This window comes from Rhinopithecus bieti, unplaced genomic scaffold (genome assembly GCF_001698545.2).
Source record: "Rhinopithecus bieti isolate Rb0 unplaced genomic scaffold, ASM169854v2 scaffold_12189, whole genome shotgun sequence".
Lineage (NCBI taxonomy): Eukaryota > Metazoa > Chordata > Mammalia > Primates > Cercopithecidae > Rhinopithecus > Rhinopithecus bieti.
Genome location: NW_016807086.1, coordinates 109,831 through 124,016, shown reverse-complemented (window position 1 = coordinate 124,016; position 14,186 = coordinate 109,831). Strand labels below are relative to the sequence as shown.

The 14,186-nt window shown below is 35.2% G+C and overlaps 1 protein-coding gene across 1 annotated transcript in view; it reads right to left on the bottom strand.

Annotated features, from left to right (window-relative positions):
- The window catches only part of LOC108534654 (multiple C2 and transmembrane domain-containing protein 1-like), a gene marked incomplete at its 5' end in the record, with an annotated part of 262,224 nt that overhangs the window by 169,149 nt on the left and 78,889 nt on the right, over window positions 1-14,186 (bottom strand). The window contains 2 exon segments of the mRNA XM_017880123.1: window positions 97-199; window positions 2,032-2,143. Of these exon segments, the coding sequence (XP_017735612.1) occupies window positions 97-199; window positions 2,032-2,143 (215 nt within the window).

The following is a 14,186-nucleotide window of genomic DNA, read 5'->3' as shown; positions in this document are numbered from 1 at the left end:
CACAAAGCTGAGAGTTTTCTTTTCTTTTCTTTTCTTTTTTTTTTTTTCCGTGAGCAAAAGCAACACAGAACAGTGTGTCAGGTGAATAAAACTTACAGACAGCAATGGTATAGCAACTTTGCCCAGAAAGTCAGCACTTCGATCCCGATCTTCATCATAAACTGTCACTTCAAGAACTGAATGGATATCTTTAATGTTGCTGCATAATAAATATATGTAAGAAAAAAAGATTTCATCAGTGGGAGCAAGAACAAGAATAGTTTTGAAAATTTAGATAGCTCCAGCTGATTTTATGTGTGTTTGTAAGCATGCTATTTGCATACAGACATACACAAGGTAGCTTGGTATCTGACAGAATTTCCCATAATGCACCTAAGTCAACTACAGTGATGGTTCTATTATCTGTAACTTTAAACACCATTGTAATTTCAAGTTATCATTTTTTAATGAAATAAAATTTCCCATCTGAATGGGCACTGGGCACAGAATAAGTTATTTAAAAAATCAAGAAGTAGCACTGGTAGTTTTAGACTTTTCTTTCTTCTAATTATCACAATTCATACCTTCCCATTAACCCTACATAAAACACCACTAGGTTTGATATCAGCAAGAGTTACAGTATATTTTATGTAATTATTCTTTTTTATAATAATAGGACATCTCCTATTATTTATTTGTTTATAGCCCTCACCAAATCATTGACTTAGTTTCCGTTAGATTTATAGTAAAATTAAGAAGCACAAAAAACAGAATGGAAAAAATGTAACATATAGTTATTGTACCACCCTGGAATTTAGAAATTAAGCAGTGTTCCATTATGTTCCAAAGACAACATATGTTAATAAATGACTGCGTGAGCTCTTCTCTTCATATTTTGTTTCTGGAAAATAAGTGCAAATTGTTGACAGCATTTATTCTTTGATCAAACTGTTTACCAAGAAAACATAAATTAAGAGAAAACAATAAAGTGAATATATTAATTACTGAAAATTGCAACCATATGTGAGGAGAGGCTTTATCAGGGCACAATCAATTAATGGCTTTGATAATAATCAAACCTATTCATTCAATTGTGCATTCTGGAGAAAACACTCTCCGCAATCTTCTTAGGAGTACAAGTCTCCTGACCAGGCTTTTATCTCTTGTAAAATGTGGAATTCCTTAAAATAAATTGGTCAGAGAGTTAAAGCTTATTGGTTACTGGCTCTTAAGCAGAGAATTGATGAAGAATTTCACAGTTCTTCATATACAAAAAAATAGAATTATGGTTAGAAAACTTTTAAAGAATTTTGCTGTTGAAGAATTTTCCTTTGTTCAGAAGTTCTTTCAAAAGCTCCCGTTAAAAAACGCGAACTTAGGAGTTACTAATAAGTGTAGCATTGGCCCAGCTTTTACAGTGCGATAGACTGAAAAGGTTTACAAACTTTCCTAAAACATAAAGGAAGAATTAACTCAAAGGATATTCTTGGTATCTGAGGACAATACTTAATTTCTCTTGTGCTAAAGACATGAAAAGAACGCAACTAAAGCATCTCTGCGAATTCAGACTGATTGTTTGGCTGATTTGAGCATGGAATCAATATGAGCTTGTCTTCCTTGTGTCAATGCATTGGGAAGAATTTCAATAGAAATGTATAAAGGAAGAACGGTATGGTGATTCAGTTAATGGAAGCAAAATCCTTAGCCAATCATTACAAAAAGCAGCAGTTTTAAAAATGTCTACTTGAAACAAAGAAAAGATGCCATAACCTGTTCCCCAGGGCTTTCACTTTCAGCGGAAGGTTAGGAGAGGAAAATCATCTGTTGTAGCCAAAGGGCAGGCCAGATGGCCATGTGAGTGTGCAAACTAGATTAAGAAAAACACACACATTTTTTTTAAAGCCTCAAAAATAAATCAAATTTAACACAATTTTGGTTAGCAGCCCAAAGAAATGCCTACTTATCATGGAGAAGACTTGCTTGCACTACAGGATTGAGATTGTTTGGTAGACAGTATCGTGTTAGGCAGTCTATCATTGTTTCAGTTCTAACCAGCACAAAATGGGTCGCTTTTCTAAAAGAGATTTGTAATATTTAGTGTACGGTACCGCACAGCCACAGTTCACAGTGTCAACGATCACAGGCATCTCATCTTGTTGGTGCTCTTTGCAAAAAGGTTTTATAGAGTAACACAGAAAAAGTTGAAGGTAAGATTTTAAAACTTAAAAAAGAAACGACACATCAAATAGAGAATTAGAGGCTGAACTGCGTTTGATGTTAGCAATTGTTTATGATTCATAGGCAATTTAGAGCCTGAAAAAAGTAAAAACAAAGAGACAAAATTATATAGCTGCGACTCATCTTGCAATTTTTAAAAGCAAAAATTAATTCTATAACTCTGGCAATTATGATGAGGAATGTGATGCATTGTCCATCCCCATCCCCAAATCAGTTTTATAGAAATACTGTAAAGCCATTTGAAAATTTCAGCCCCTTTACTCTAAGGCATATATTTTTTCAACTCATCTGATTCACTATTAACAGGAGTTTCTAATCAAGTTTATTTTGGAAAAACTACTATATTGCAAAATTATAATATTTTAATTGAACTAAGATTGAGTTACTTTCTTCTGAGATATCTATGACATCACAAGAAGGTAAATTAGACCCTCTGAGGCAGAAAAAAAATCTACCATTTGAAACTAAACATCAACAATCAATATGCATGTTAAAGAGCAGTATTTCTTTTTTTTCTGTTCACTGAAAATAAAGGATTTGGAAGTTATCATCTTTTTATAACAACTCTGTCCTGCCATACTCAAATCTCATCCTTTCGGCAATTATATTTTGTGAAGTTCTCAATATTTTTGTAATGTTATGCCCTGTATTATAAGAACCCATAAAGTCAGAGGCTCTATGGGGGAAGCATTAATGATATTAGTGCAGCATGTAATTTGTTTGATACCTTATACAAATGACAATGAAATCAATATTTAGACAAAGCTGTCCAGAGGTCATATCTTTTAAACTACAATATTGATTTAGACTACATAAGAGGTTAATGTGCATATTATTAACTTTAATGATAAAGAATAATTGTTTTAAATGCATTGTGAATTGTAGTCACAGTAGTTTACACTTCTGCAAAAGTTTAAATATCATTGAAGATTTTCAATTAAATTTTAATGGGAAGGAATTCATTAGCTATCAGTGACAGATAAGCTATGTATTCCCATACAGCAGTGTATTTACTTTCCATATTGCAATTCTTAAAATGAGCTGTACAAACTTTGACTCACCTTTAATTTATTAACTTTATATTAAAAAAGAGATTTAATATGTGTGTGTTAGTTCAGTGGCCTCATATATCCCAGGATAATTGCATAATTTAACATCATGGTAGTCTTCTCAATTTTGGGTCTTGGGAATAATTTTAAATAAAGAATAGAGAACTGGAAGTCTTAAAGGTCTGGTGAAAATGGCACTTCTGGCTAGGGATGTGTATTATCTTTTTTCCTCCAATCGTCTTTATCCTCTTGCCTACAAGTTACCACTCTCACTTTCAACTCACACACTCCATGGAAGATAGTGTTCAAAAAAGAATACTTTGTTCATTAAAACACACTGCAATAGGTTTTATTTGGCACATCAACAACTTTATTTTCTCCCATAGAATTCAGATATAAGCATAAACAGGCAGATTCAAACAGTTTTCCAAATACAGTTAAATGTAAGATACTAGGCAACACCTTTCAAAATAACTGTGCCACATCTTAGGTAGTTAGTAGGTCACACGCATAGGAAAAGCTGGGTAATGTTTTGACTGTCGGTTCAATCAACTAACAAATATTTATTACTTACCATGTAGCAGGCAGTGTTCTATTTGTTGGGGAAACAGCAGTGAATTAAACAATTTTTTAAAAATCCCTGGCTTCATGGAGTTTACATTGAAGAAGAAGACAGACAATAAATACATTGTATAGTGTTTTAGAAGGTGATAAATACTATGGGGAAAAATAAAGATGGGAAAGGTAATAGGGAGTGTTGGTATGTATGTGCAATTTTTAAAAAGGCTGCAGAGAAAGTCGCGCTAAGACAGTGACATGCAGGCAAAGAAATGAAGGAGGTGAGCCTTGGGTGACCCAGAGGAACTGACTGGAAAGACCAGAGAAGTGGCTGGGCCAGGCATTTCCAGGAATATACAGGAAGCCAGTGTGGCTGGGGGAATGTTTTGGGGAGATCAGGCAGGCAGGGGGTTGGAAGGGCAGTAGTAGGTGACACAGAGAGGTCCGGAGAGAGTGGCAGTGGCAGGTCTCTGAAAAAACCTGGCTTTAACTCTCTTTAGTGGGGAGGTTTTGAGGGGTTTGATATGAGCAGTGACATGCTCTGATAGCTGCTATTTGGAAAATAAGGTAGAGAAAGGACAATGGAGGGGTAGGAAGAAGAGTTAGGAGGCAATTGAAATAATCTAGGTGGTGGAATGTGGTTAGATTCTGGATGTATTTTGAAGGGAGAATCAACAGGATTTGCAGATGTCAATATTTAATCATCTAATATACCCTCATATTATTATTTGATGCTGAAAAACAATTCATTGAGGTTAGCCAAGCCAGTTTTTTTTTTTTTTCCAAGGAGAATAAGCATTCAACAAGGTGCTCAGACTAGATATTTCTAGAATCTGACAAAGAGGAAAGTTTAGGTTAAGGAGAGAGCAGGCAATTTTATGTTTACTTTCTATTCTTTTCCTTTTAAAAAGTTATCTTTTTACAGTTATCAGTAATGGATGCCAACATCAGGTCTTTCCACACTATGTTATGTTTGACTTATTTAGGAAGTATCCTTCTGTCACTGCATGATTCAAGGGCAATTAAAAATTAACAGCAATTTCAACCAAAATAATAGTAAATGTACAACATCAAATTCTGTAAACTTACCACTAAAAAGCATGGACTACAGTTGTATTTTAAAAGTGACTACATATAGTTAGTATGCTTATCTGGTTTGCTAAATAATCCTTTAAATGACTGGTTTTTCATACCTAAATTTTACAGCCTTGATTATCTGCCACTTAAACAAACAAAACCAATCAGAGAAATACTAGTAATGGACCTAACCATTAATTATCTCCTTAATTATTCCTTCCTTTCATCCTTTTATCATTCCATTTAGGCCCTCTGATAGGCTGCTCTGCTTGCTGAGAGTACCCGGGTTGTGGGGTTGACTCTAGGATGAAGTTGATGTCTCTAAAGTGCACTATATTCTGCAAAGTTCCAGACAGTGATACGAAGCAGTCCTCTGTAATGTTTTTATTCAATACCATGTGGCTAGAAGGACAAAGAATGAAGGCAGCATCCAAAGTTGAAGAATATTTTGTTTCTGATAATTTCTGAGAGCCTAAATATATGAGAACACAGATTATATAATCTATTGTCTCCCTCTCACTCGTTTTTGTCACAAGACTAAAGCAGACCTGTGGGTATCAACTGGCTTTTCTTGAAGCCCCATTATTTTGGCTAAAAAGAGTCAATCCCTCTCCTTAGCAATGCTAGAAACTGGAGAATTTCGTTCAGATAGAAAATAGAAATGGTGACAGTGCTGGTTGAGGGCAGGGGCTGTGGGATTGATTGCTTTAATAGCCATGAAAGCTAGGAAGGAAATCAGCGTTCCTTGAGGACATGGCAATTTTCCATGTTGACAATTTTCTAGAGAGAAATAGGAATGCTTTTTGAAGCATTCATTACTTACTGAGTGGTTTCTCTGCTCACCCCAGAATTATAAGTATGATTAAGACATAGTCCAGCTCTCAAGGCATGCACAGTTTAGAGGACACGATAGACATGTAAATACACAATTATGATGCAGAGTTGTAAGGGCCATAATAAAGGTAAGTGAAGGGTGCAACAGGAGCAATGAGAAGGAGGCATGCCATTCTATAACTCTAGAACATAAAGAGGGAAAGGAAGCAAAGAGTTTTCCAGCGGCTATGACTCTGGTGATCTATGGTGATTGTACAGCTCTATCACAGTGCTTTTAAAAGCGAAGGACAATGACATAAAAAGTAGGCTGACATTTTATGATGAGGAATTTTTCGCTTAAATATATTTGTATATTCTTTTAATAGTCTCTATAATACAAAACCTAGATATGTGTTACCTAACTACTATAACTAGATACATAAAAATATTACATTAAGACTCATACTTTTATCCATAATCTAGTTAAATACTAAGGGCTATTTTTTCCTACGGATCTTTATTTTTTTAAAAAATCTCCCAGGAGAATTAACACTTGAGAGACTCTTTTACCCTAACTCATAAAACAGAATCTGTAACAGAATTTAAAGCATATATTCTATTGTCCCAATCCTTTTTTAGAGGTGAAAAGCCATTCCTACAACAATAAAACAAACATCAGAATTGTCTCCAATGGGCGTCTGTTCTGGCAATCTTCAAAACGGCACCAAGGATTAAATGGGGTGCACTGACTGGCTAATTCTCTCTCACTCTTAGTCCTTGCTCTTTGAGGTCACAACACTGACATATTGATAAAGAATGTGGGAAAGTCTGTACCGCCCCTGCTCACTTGCTACCTGTTTTGTGGGCAAGTGGATGACTTCAGTTTGTGCAAACTACTGGTTTGAGCATTAAAGTGACTCAAAAGATACTGAATGATATTCTTGCTCCCGCAATAGAGAGTTAATCCTGATCCATCAGTGGTGGGCTTTGTCCAGGGTCATTTTGCTGCTGACAAGGAGCACAGTTTGCTGGATGTGATGTGTTATAAAAATGTGTGTGTATGAGGACCCAGTGACCACCTCTTTGTTGCCATGTCTGAAAACACAGAAGGCTTTCAATAGCATGGAAAGCAATTCATACCCATGGGGGCCTTTTATTTTGCACCTACCTTGCACAAATTAAGTTCTTTCACTTAATTTTCTCAGTTGCCACAGTTTGAAATGACTATATTTTCATCTTTTAAAAAATATAATCAAGGTTGCCATCTATCCCTTATAGAAACTGGAATTTCAATCATAACATATAATAATGTTATAGTTGAGGGAATTCCATAGGGTCCATCAGAACAGAAAGCAGCATATGTTGAAGACATCTTCCATCCTCCTTTTATCACTGGAGATGGGGCTTTGACCTTATCCTTTTCCATCAACTGACCTAAACATATTTTAAACATCTGATTGGTAGAATTACATTAACTCACACTCTTAACTAGGTCCCTACTGGGTCTGATTCTGGTACTGAATAATAATAATAAGCCTTCTCTTTTCTCACTGAGTCATGAAGCAGATTTCATTATGGCAAGAAAATTGACACCCTAGAATTGTGGCTTTCAACCTACTAGATCTAATACTTTTTTTCATATTGAAGATTTTGTAATGTCCTCTTTACTATCCTGGAATAAAACTGACTGACACACAATTTCAAATTTTAATATAATACCAGAACTGTATTATAAAGGAGGACTAAATAGAAAGTTGTTTACAATAAAATCATACCTCGATTTATTCAACAAATATTTATTGAGTGCCTATTATGTGCCAGGCCATACAAACAGAAAAGGGAAATGTGTCCACTGTCTTCTAATTTACTTACAGTGGGAATGGGGGAGAAAGAGAATAAATACCGAACATAGTTACTAGATATATGGTATATTAGAGAGTGATATGTGTTAATAAAAAAAAAGAAAGAAAAAAGAAAAAAATAGAGTAGGAAAAGGGGTTTGGAGAGGGTGGACGAGGGGCACTGCTGATAGATTTAATTGGGGTGGTCGGAATTGGCCTCATTAAGAAAGTGAGGTCTGAGCAAAGAACTGAAGGAGGTAAAGCAGCCAAGTAGAAAAGTGGAGAAAAGTGGAGAAACACTTCTGGAGAAAAGTGATGCAGGTAGAGAAAGAGCTAGACCAAAAGCCTGGTGTGCTTGAGGCCTCTGATATTGGGGCAGGATGTGCAATGGGAAGGTGAGTAGAAGATGTCAGAGAAGTAATGGGGAATAAGGTAATTAAGTGCCTTGGACACCATCTTAAATTAAGCTCTTTGGTGTATACTGTGTGAAATGGCAGCCATTTGCAAGGCTTGAATCAATAATACTATGTATTTCAGGATGCAATTTAGGTTTAGACAATCATGAAACAGATTTTAAATGTATATCAATATCTATATTTAAATGCAGGATTAAATTTTCATTATGTAAATTTACATCACGTAGGACATGTAGCATCCCCAACCCCAGTTACCAAACACCAGTATGCTCTCCAGTCATTATGGCAACTAAAATTGCCTCAAAAATCTTCAAAACATCCATTGGGGCAATACTACCCTCCTCCTAATTGATAATCATTGTCTAACAGCAGTAATTCTTAAACATTTTGATCTTAGGAACTCTTAAAAATTATTAAGGATCTCAAAGAGTTTTTATGTGGGCTATATCTATCAAAATTCACCATGTTACAAATGAGAACATTAAAAATATTTATTAATTCACTAGAAATAATAAATCCATGACCTGTTAACATTGGAATAATCAAAGATTATGTAGCCCTTGGAAAACTCCATTGTACACTCATGAAAGAATGAGAATAAAAAAGGCAAATAATATCCTAGTATTATTCTGAAGATAGTTTTGGCTTCAGAGATCTCTGAATGGGTCTTGAGGATCCCCAGAGGTTCCTGAACCACGCCCTGAGACCCAAAGCTAATGGAAATAGAGAAAGCTCAATGTAAACATAAATTTACTTCCCCTGGGATCTAGAACTATCTGCAAAATAATATTTACAAAATTGTGTGTAACTGGATGCATTTTTGAGTCTTGGAATTGAACCATATTGATAAATGTTGGGAAGCTCAAAATTAATGACAGAAGAATAAGAAGTGAAAGGAGACAGATGAGAAACTGGAAAACAAAGAGGAAGGAGACTATGGGATCTATAAAATGAGAAGAGGCCGTGAGAAAATTATGCCTAAGTTTTAACAGTTTAGATAAATTATGGTAAAACATTTAAATACTTCATTTTCAATTCATATTTAATATAGAAACTATATGCAAGTGATTCGTTACAAGCTTAGAAACACAAAAGTTGTTTGGTCTAAAATGAGCATAAAAATACATTAGAAGCTCCTTTGTTTTTGCAAGGCTTGTTAGACACTTTAGGACTTATAGTAAATATATACTCAGACCTCCCTGCAGAAAAGCTTTTGGTTTTGGATAAGCTTTCCTATAAGTAAATTAATTAGCTGGTGAGATCTTTTGCAGTGAAATAAACTTTTTTATGCTTAAAAAAATTAAGTACTCTATTAGGTGATTAAACACTTTAAATATATTTTTTAAAACTAAAGACAATAACTGAAAATTGTCATCTGTTAAGTCTTTGCCTTTAGAATAATGTCTTTGTCTCTTTATTTCTCTTTTACAAAATATCTCATCCATGAATCTGTTATTTATCTTGGTACCTACTACAATATCTTAGAATCTGAAGGCTTGAAAATAAATCTTAAGAGGTCAAGTTCAAAACCTCATCCAGGGCTTGCATTATCTCTGCAACCAGGTGGTCCTTCAGGCTCTGCTTCGAAAGTTTTAGTAATGTGGAAATCATTACCTCTACAAGAATTTTGGATCTATTTTTTGTTGGCAATAGTAACTCGTGGAAAATGTTTCTTCACATCGTCTATAAAATCATGTCTCTGTAGCTTTTTATCTATTCTATAATTTGCCTTCTGTAGTAATTAGAAAATCTCAATGACATGATAGGCGTGAAGGGAGAGTACGGCATCCATCATGTAGAGAATATGTGATCAATGTTCGTTACCTGCCGTCCTCTACTGGACACTGTGGATGGCTTGCTGAGCATCCATTCTAACTACCTGCTAGTGTCTCTTCCTGATCTACAGAGGACATTAAGCCTAAAGTGACACTTCTAGATTCTCTTGCAGCTAGAGATGTAGATGTGATTTAGGTTGCATGAATCAGATGTTCTTGCCTAAGACTTGATATTACAATTCAGTTAAGTGAGAGCACAAGGAGTCCATTTTACTTCTGCAAACTGCAAGCAGGGGTCATGTATCAGTCATCACAATGTCTTCCCAACTTGTTAATGTCAACAACTCCTTGGTTCTGCCATATGGCTTTAGTACTAACCTCTAGAGACTGAACTTAGAGTCTCCTTTCTTAGGCCCTTCCTGCCCCGCAAAGATTCTGTGATTTATTTAATACTTTATTATAAATCCCCTTCTGATTAAATTTTCTAGAAGGAAGTTGGCTCTTTGGACCTAAACCTTGGCCATTTACCCGCCTTGCTAGCTCTTATCTACACTATCCTCATGACAGGCCTTTAAATAATTGATAAAAGAAATCATATGCCCTCAAGTTCTTCTTTCCTCCAATACAAATATGTTGGTGGCTTTTGTGGAAAGATCTAGATCAGTATGCCTGCCCTGCCATTTACAAGCTGGTGTGTGTGTGTGTGTGTTGATCATCGAAGAGTTACCTAGCCTCTCCGTGACTCTTCAGTTTTCCAACTTATAAAATGGGAATAACCGTAGTCCCTACTAAGGGTATTGTGAGATTAGTTATATATGATAATTCTTGCACCAAGCTCAGGTTGGTGTCTGACATGTGATCAGGACTTAATCAATGTTAGTTGTCATTATTATTGTTATTATTGTCATTCTAGCACTATTCTCAATTGACTTGATTTTAAAACAGCAGATATACCAGTTGAAAATATATTCTGGTTAGTCAATGTCCTTCTTTAAAGAGTATTCGCAAACTGGATTCATACCCCAGCATATCTGATGAGTCCCCAGTAGAGTATCACTCTCAACATTTCACCTTTATTCAATGTAAGAGAATTGATGTATGTATAATTTACTCTCATGGAGTTTAAACTCAAATCCTAAAGTATTTTCTTTATTTTCTATGGTTAAAGCAAGATATAACAGTTTAATACCCAGGAAAGACTTTGGATTTACATTTTTTAATGTTCATCTTGTTGAATTAAGCCTATTTTTTGTCTGCAGTACAGGATTGTATACATATACTGGTCTCACATAAAATGAATTAAGTAGCCCTCCTAGCAACTTTGGTAAGGAAGCAGTCAATTACCTCCTCAAAGTAATTGGTAAACACATTGAACAGCTTAGACCAAGGACAGCCCTGTAACCCACTTGGCATCCCCAGTGACATCAATCCTTTAATAATTACCCTTTAGGCTTGACTATTTAGTCACTCACGAGTCCAACTATACTATCATTTAACCCAAGTATCTCTGTAGTAAGTTTTATTTTTTTTCAAAAACCTAGTTAAATCTAGATCCTATTTGTAGCATTTCCCTGATCCATTGTTCTAGAAAATACATCGCTTATTTGCACAATCATGTTGCACTGTAACAAAATATGTTTTAAAAGTCTAATTTTAAACAATGATTCTAGCATCATGAAAATATTTCTTCAAGCACTGATTGAAATCCTAGAGCTAGCCCTCTGAGCCAAATCAGCAATTCGCTGTTTCTTTACTCAAAGGATCATTTTGTAATCTTTGTTCTACAGAACCCGATTAATTATTTTATAGTATTTCTCTTTCCCTCATTTCCCATTGATAGTGGGACCACCACTTTCTCAACCCATAGTCCTTCACCTCTAGCGCATATCAAACCCAATTATCAATCTCTTTTGTCATCCCACCTATTCTTCCAGGGCAGTATCTTCTAACCATGTGACCTGCATATGAATCACACATGATTTCTGTAATTCTCTTTAAAACACTGGCTCAGATTCAGTCCTCATCAGCCCTTGTGCTAAATTATCATTTTCATCCCTCTTTTTGGAGATATTTGATAACAACTGTTTGGTTTTAGAAGAACACTTTTTCTATATTTAGAATTTGGCTACATTTTAAACATGCAATTACTAAAGAAAGTAACTTTAATTTCTATGTAAGATGTGGTGACATAAAAGAAGGAAGAACAATGATTTGCTTTCTTTCCCTGTAATATTTTTATTTGTTTAGGCTCATTCTTAGGGAAAAGATTTATATAGTATTAATACATTTATCATGTATATGTGTATAATATTGTTTTTTAAACCAGGTATAGTACCGTGATAAGAATACCAGGTGTTGTACATTTTTTATGCATTATAAATTGGATAAAATGTCTGTCTTCTCATGGTATATTATCTGCTTAAAAGTCTTCTATGAGCATAATTATTAAAAAGCAAATGGAACATTAGCTTATGTAATGGAAATAAAGCATACTTTGCTTGAGAAATGTCCTATATATTCCGTGTTAAAACTTAAGGTTTTTGTTTCAAGCAATATAATTTTCAGATGTTAAGATAGTAAAGTTAAGAAACTACAACTATTTGCACACCCTCTCTTGTATTTGGTAGATTATTTTATCCTTGATAATATACCAAGATGAAGGACTTCCACTATATTTTATATAGTTCTTCGAATGAAATTATGTAGAACTTAAAGGATTTATATTTTATTTTCTTCCAACATAAATTTTAAAGAATGATTGTAATATCTAAGGCTACATTTATCAGACATTGTCAATTTTATTAAATATGATGACGACAATTAAAGGCACAAGCTATTAATTCAAACTGCTACAATTCTATTTTAAAAAAGCAACTTAGCAACTTCTTCCAATTGAGCAATTGTATCCTACAGCCACTTGAAGTAACAATTGCATATGTCTTAAGCTATTTGCTAGAGTAACCACCAAAAGTTAATTTTTTTAAAGGACAATATCTTGTCTATGTCATGTATATGTGCTTGGTATTTCTCCAACTGTATATAAAACTTTCAAAGATCACACTTGAATTTTTCTGTACAGCTGCCTTTTCATTTTCTTTCTCTGAATAGACCCATAATGTTCAGGGAAAATATCAAGAATAATAAATCCAAATCTTTGTATAAAATATACCTTCATGACACACTCAAGCTGGAAATCATAGGAACCAATAAAAATGCAGGCAGCCTCCTGATAATGAGGTCAGAAATACAAATAAATTTACTTTTAATGAAGACTGGAGGCACAGTAATCAAAGTGTTAAAATTCATTTCATGCATATCTCATTTGCTTCTTAGCTGATATTTACCACGCAATTCTGTGAGAAAGTAGAGGCCTAAGATGCTCCAGATAAATGGCTCAATTAATTGTACAGAGGTAGACCTCTTTGAGCTGAGCCAGAGCTGTGAGCTCTTTATTAAAAGCACTATTCTGTAGCCCATAACCTTGTTCCTTGACTCCTCTCTGGTTTCCAATTTAAACAAGTCCCCATGCGGCCTGCTCTAAAGGGCTTTGTCTCCCTGTCATTGTTAAGAGAGCTGAGGCATCCTGGAAGTGTGAAATCAGACCTCATGAGTTGAACGGTTCCCCAGGGAACGCCGGACTGCGCAGAAGGTCAAAGTCATGGGCCGGACCATCTAAAAGTGTCTGATCGCCGGTCTGTGACACAGCAAGTTGGGGGTGGGGGTTGGGGGGGGGCAGGAGCTAGACTGAAGAGGACTGAAATTGAACACATCTTAATTAAAGCCCACAGACAGCAAAACAAAATGTTTTCTAGGCAGCCTGTCAAATGGGGCTTAAATTTAGCTCTGCTAATGAATCTGAGCTGCTAACTGTTATTTCTTAAGATAATAAGACTCTCACGGAAGCTGATAAAAAAACTGTAGCATGTCTTTTTCTGCTGTTTTGTTACTTAAATATTTTCCAACAATGAAGACAGTTTTCCAAAAGAAAAACATGGGAAAAGTCTATGCAAATAAAGGGGTAGTAAACATCTCTCTTAATAACTAGTAGGTTTCCAGACTACGGGGCTGGCAAGTCGCAAGTCTTTACGCATAGCCTTGTTTTAGAAAAAGATCCGCTCATTTAAAGGGACTATTTCAGTGACACATTCTGTTAATTGTAAAATTCTCTCTCTCTCTCTCTCTCCCCCCACCCTTTTTCTCTTCCTCTCCCTCTATTGTTTCCTGAAGGAGATGGTGCATTAATTTGCGAGATCAATTCACCTGGTGTGGAGTTTTATATTAGTGTACCTTTTAGTACAGTGAAAAGGTAGGACATCTTTTGAAGGGTTTCACAGTTCTCCCATATCGCTGTTTCTGAAACTGAGTGGCTGGTCTCCCTGGGGAAGCTACGACCTCTTCCTTAGGAGCTCAGGAAAAAAAAAAAAAAAAAAAAAAAAAAAA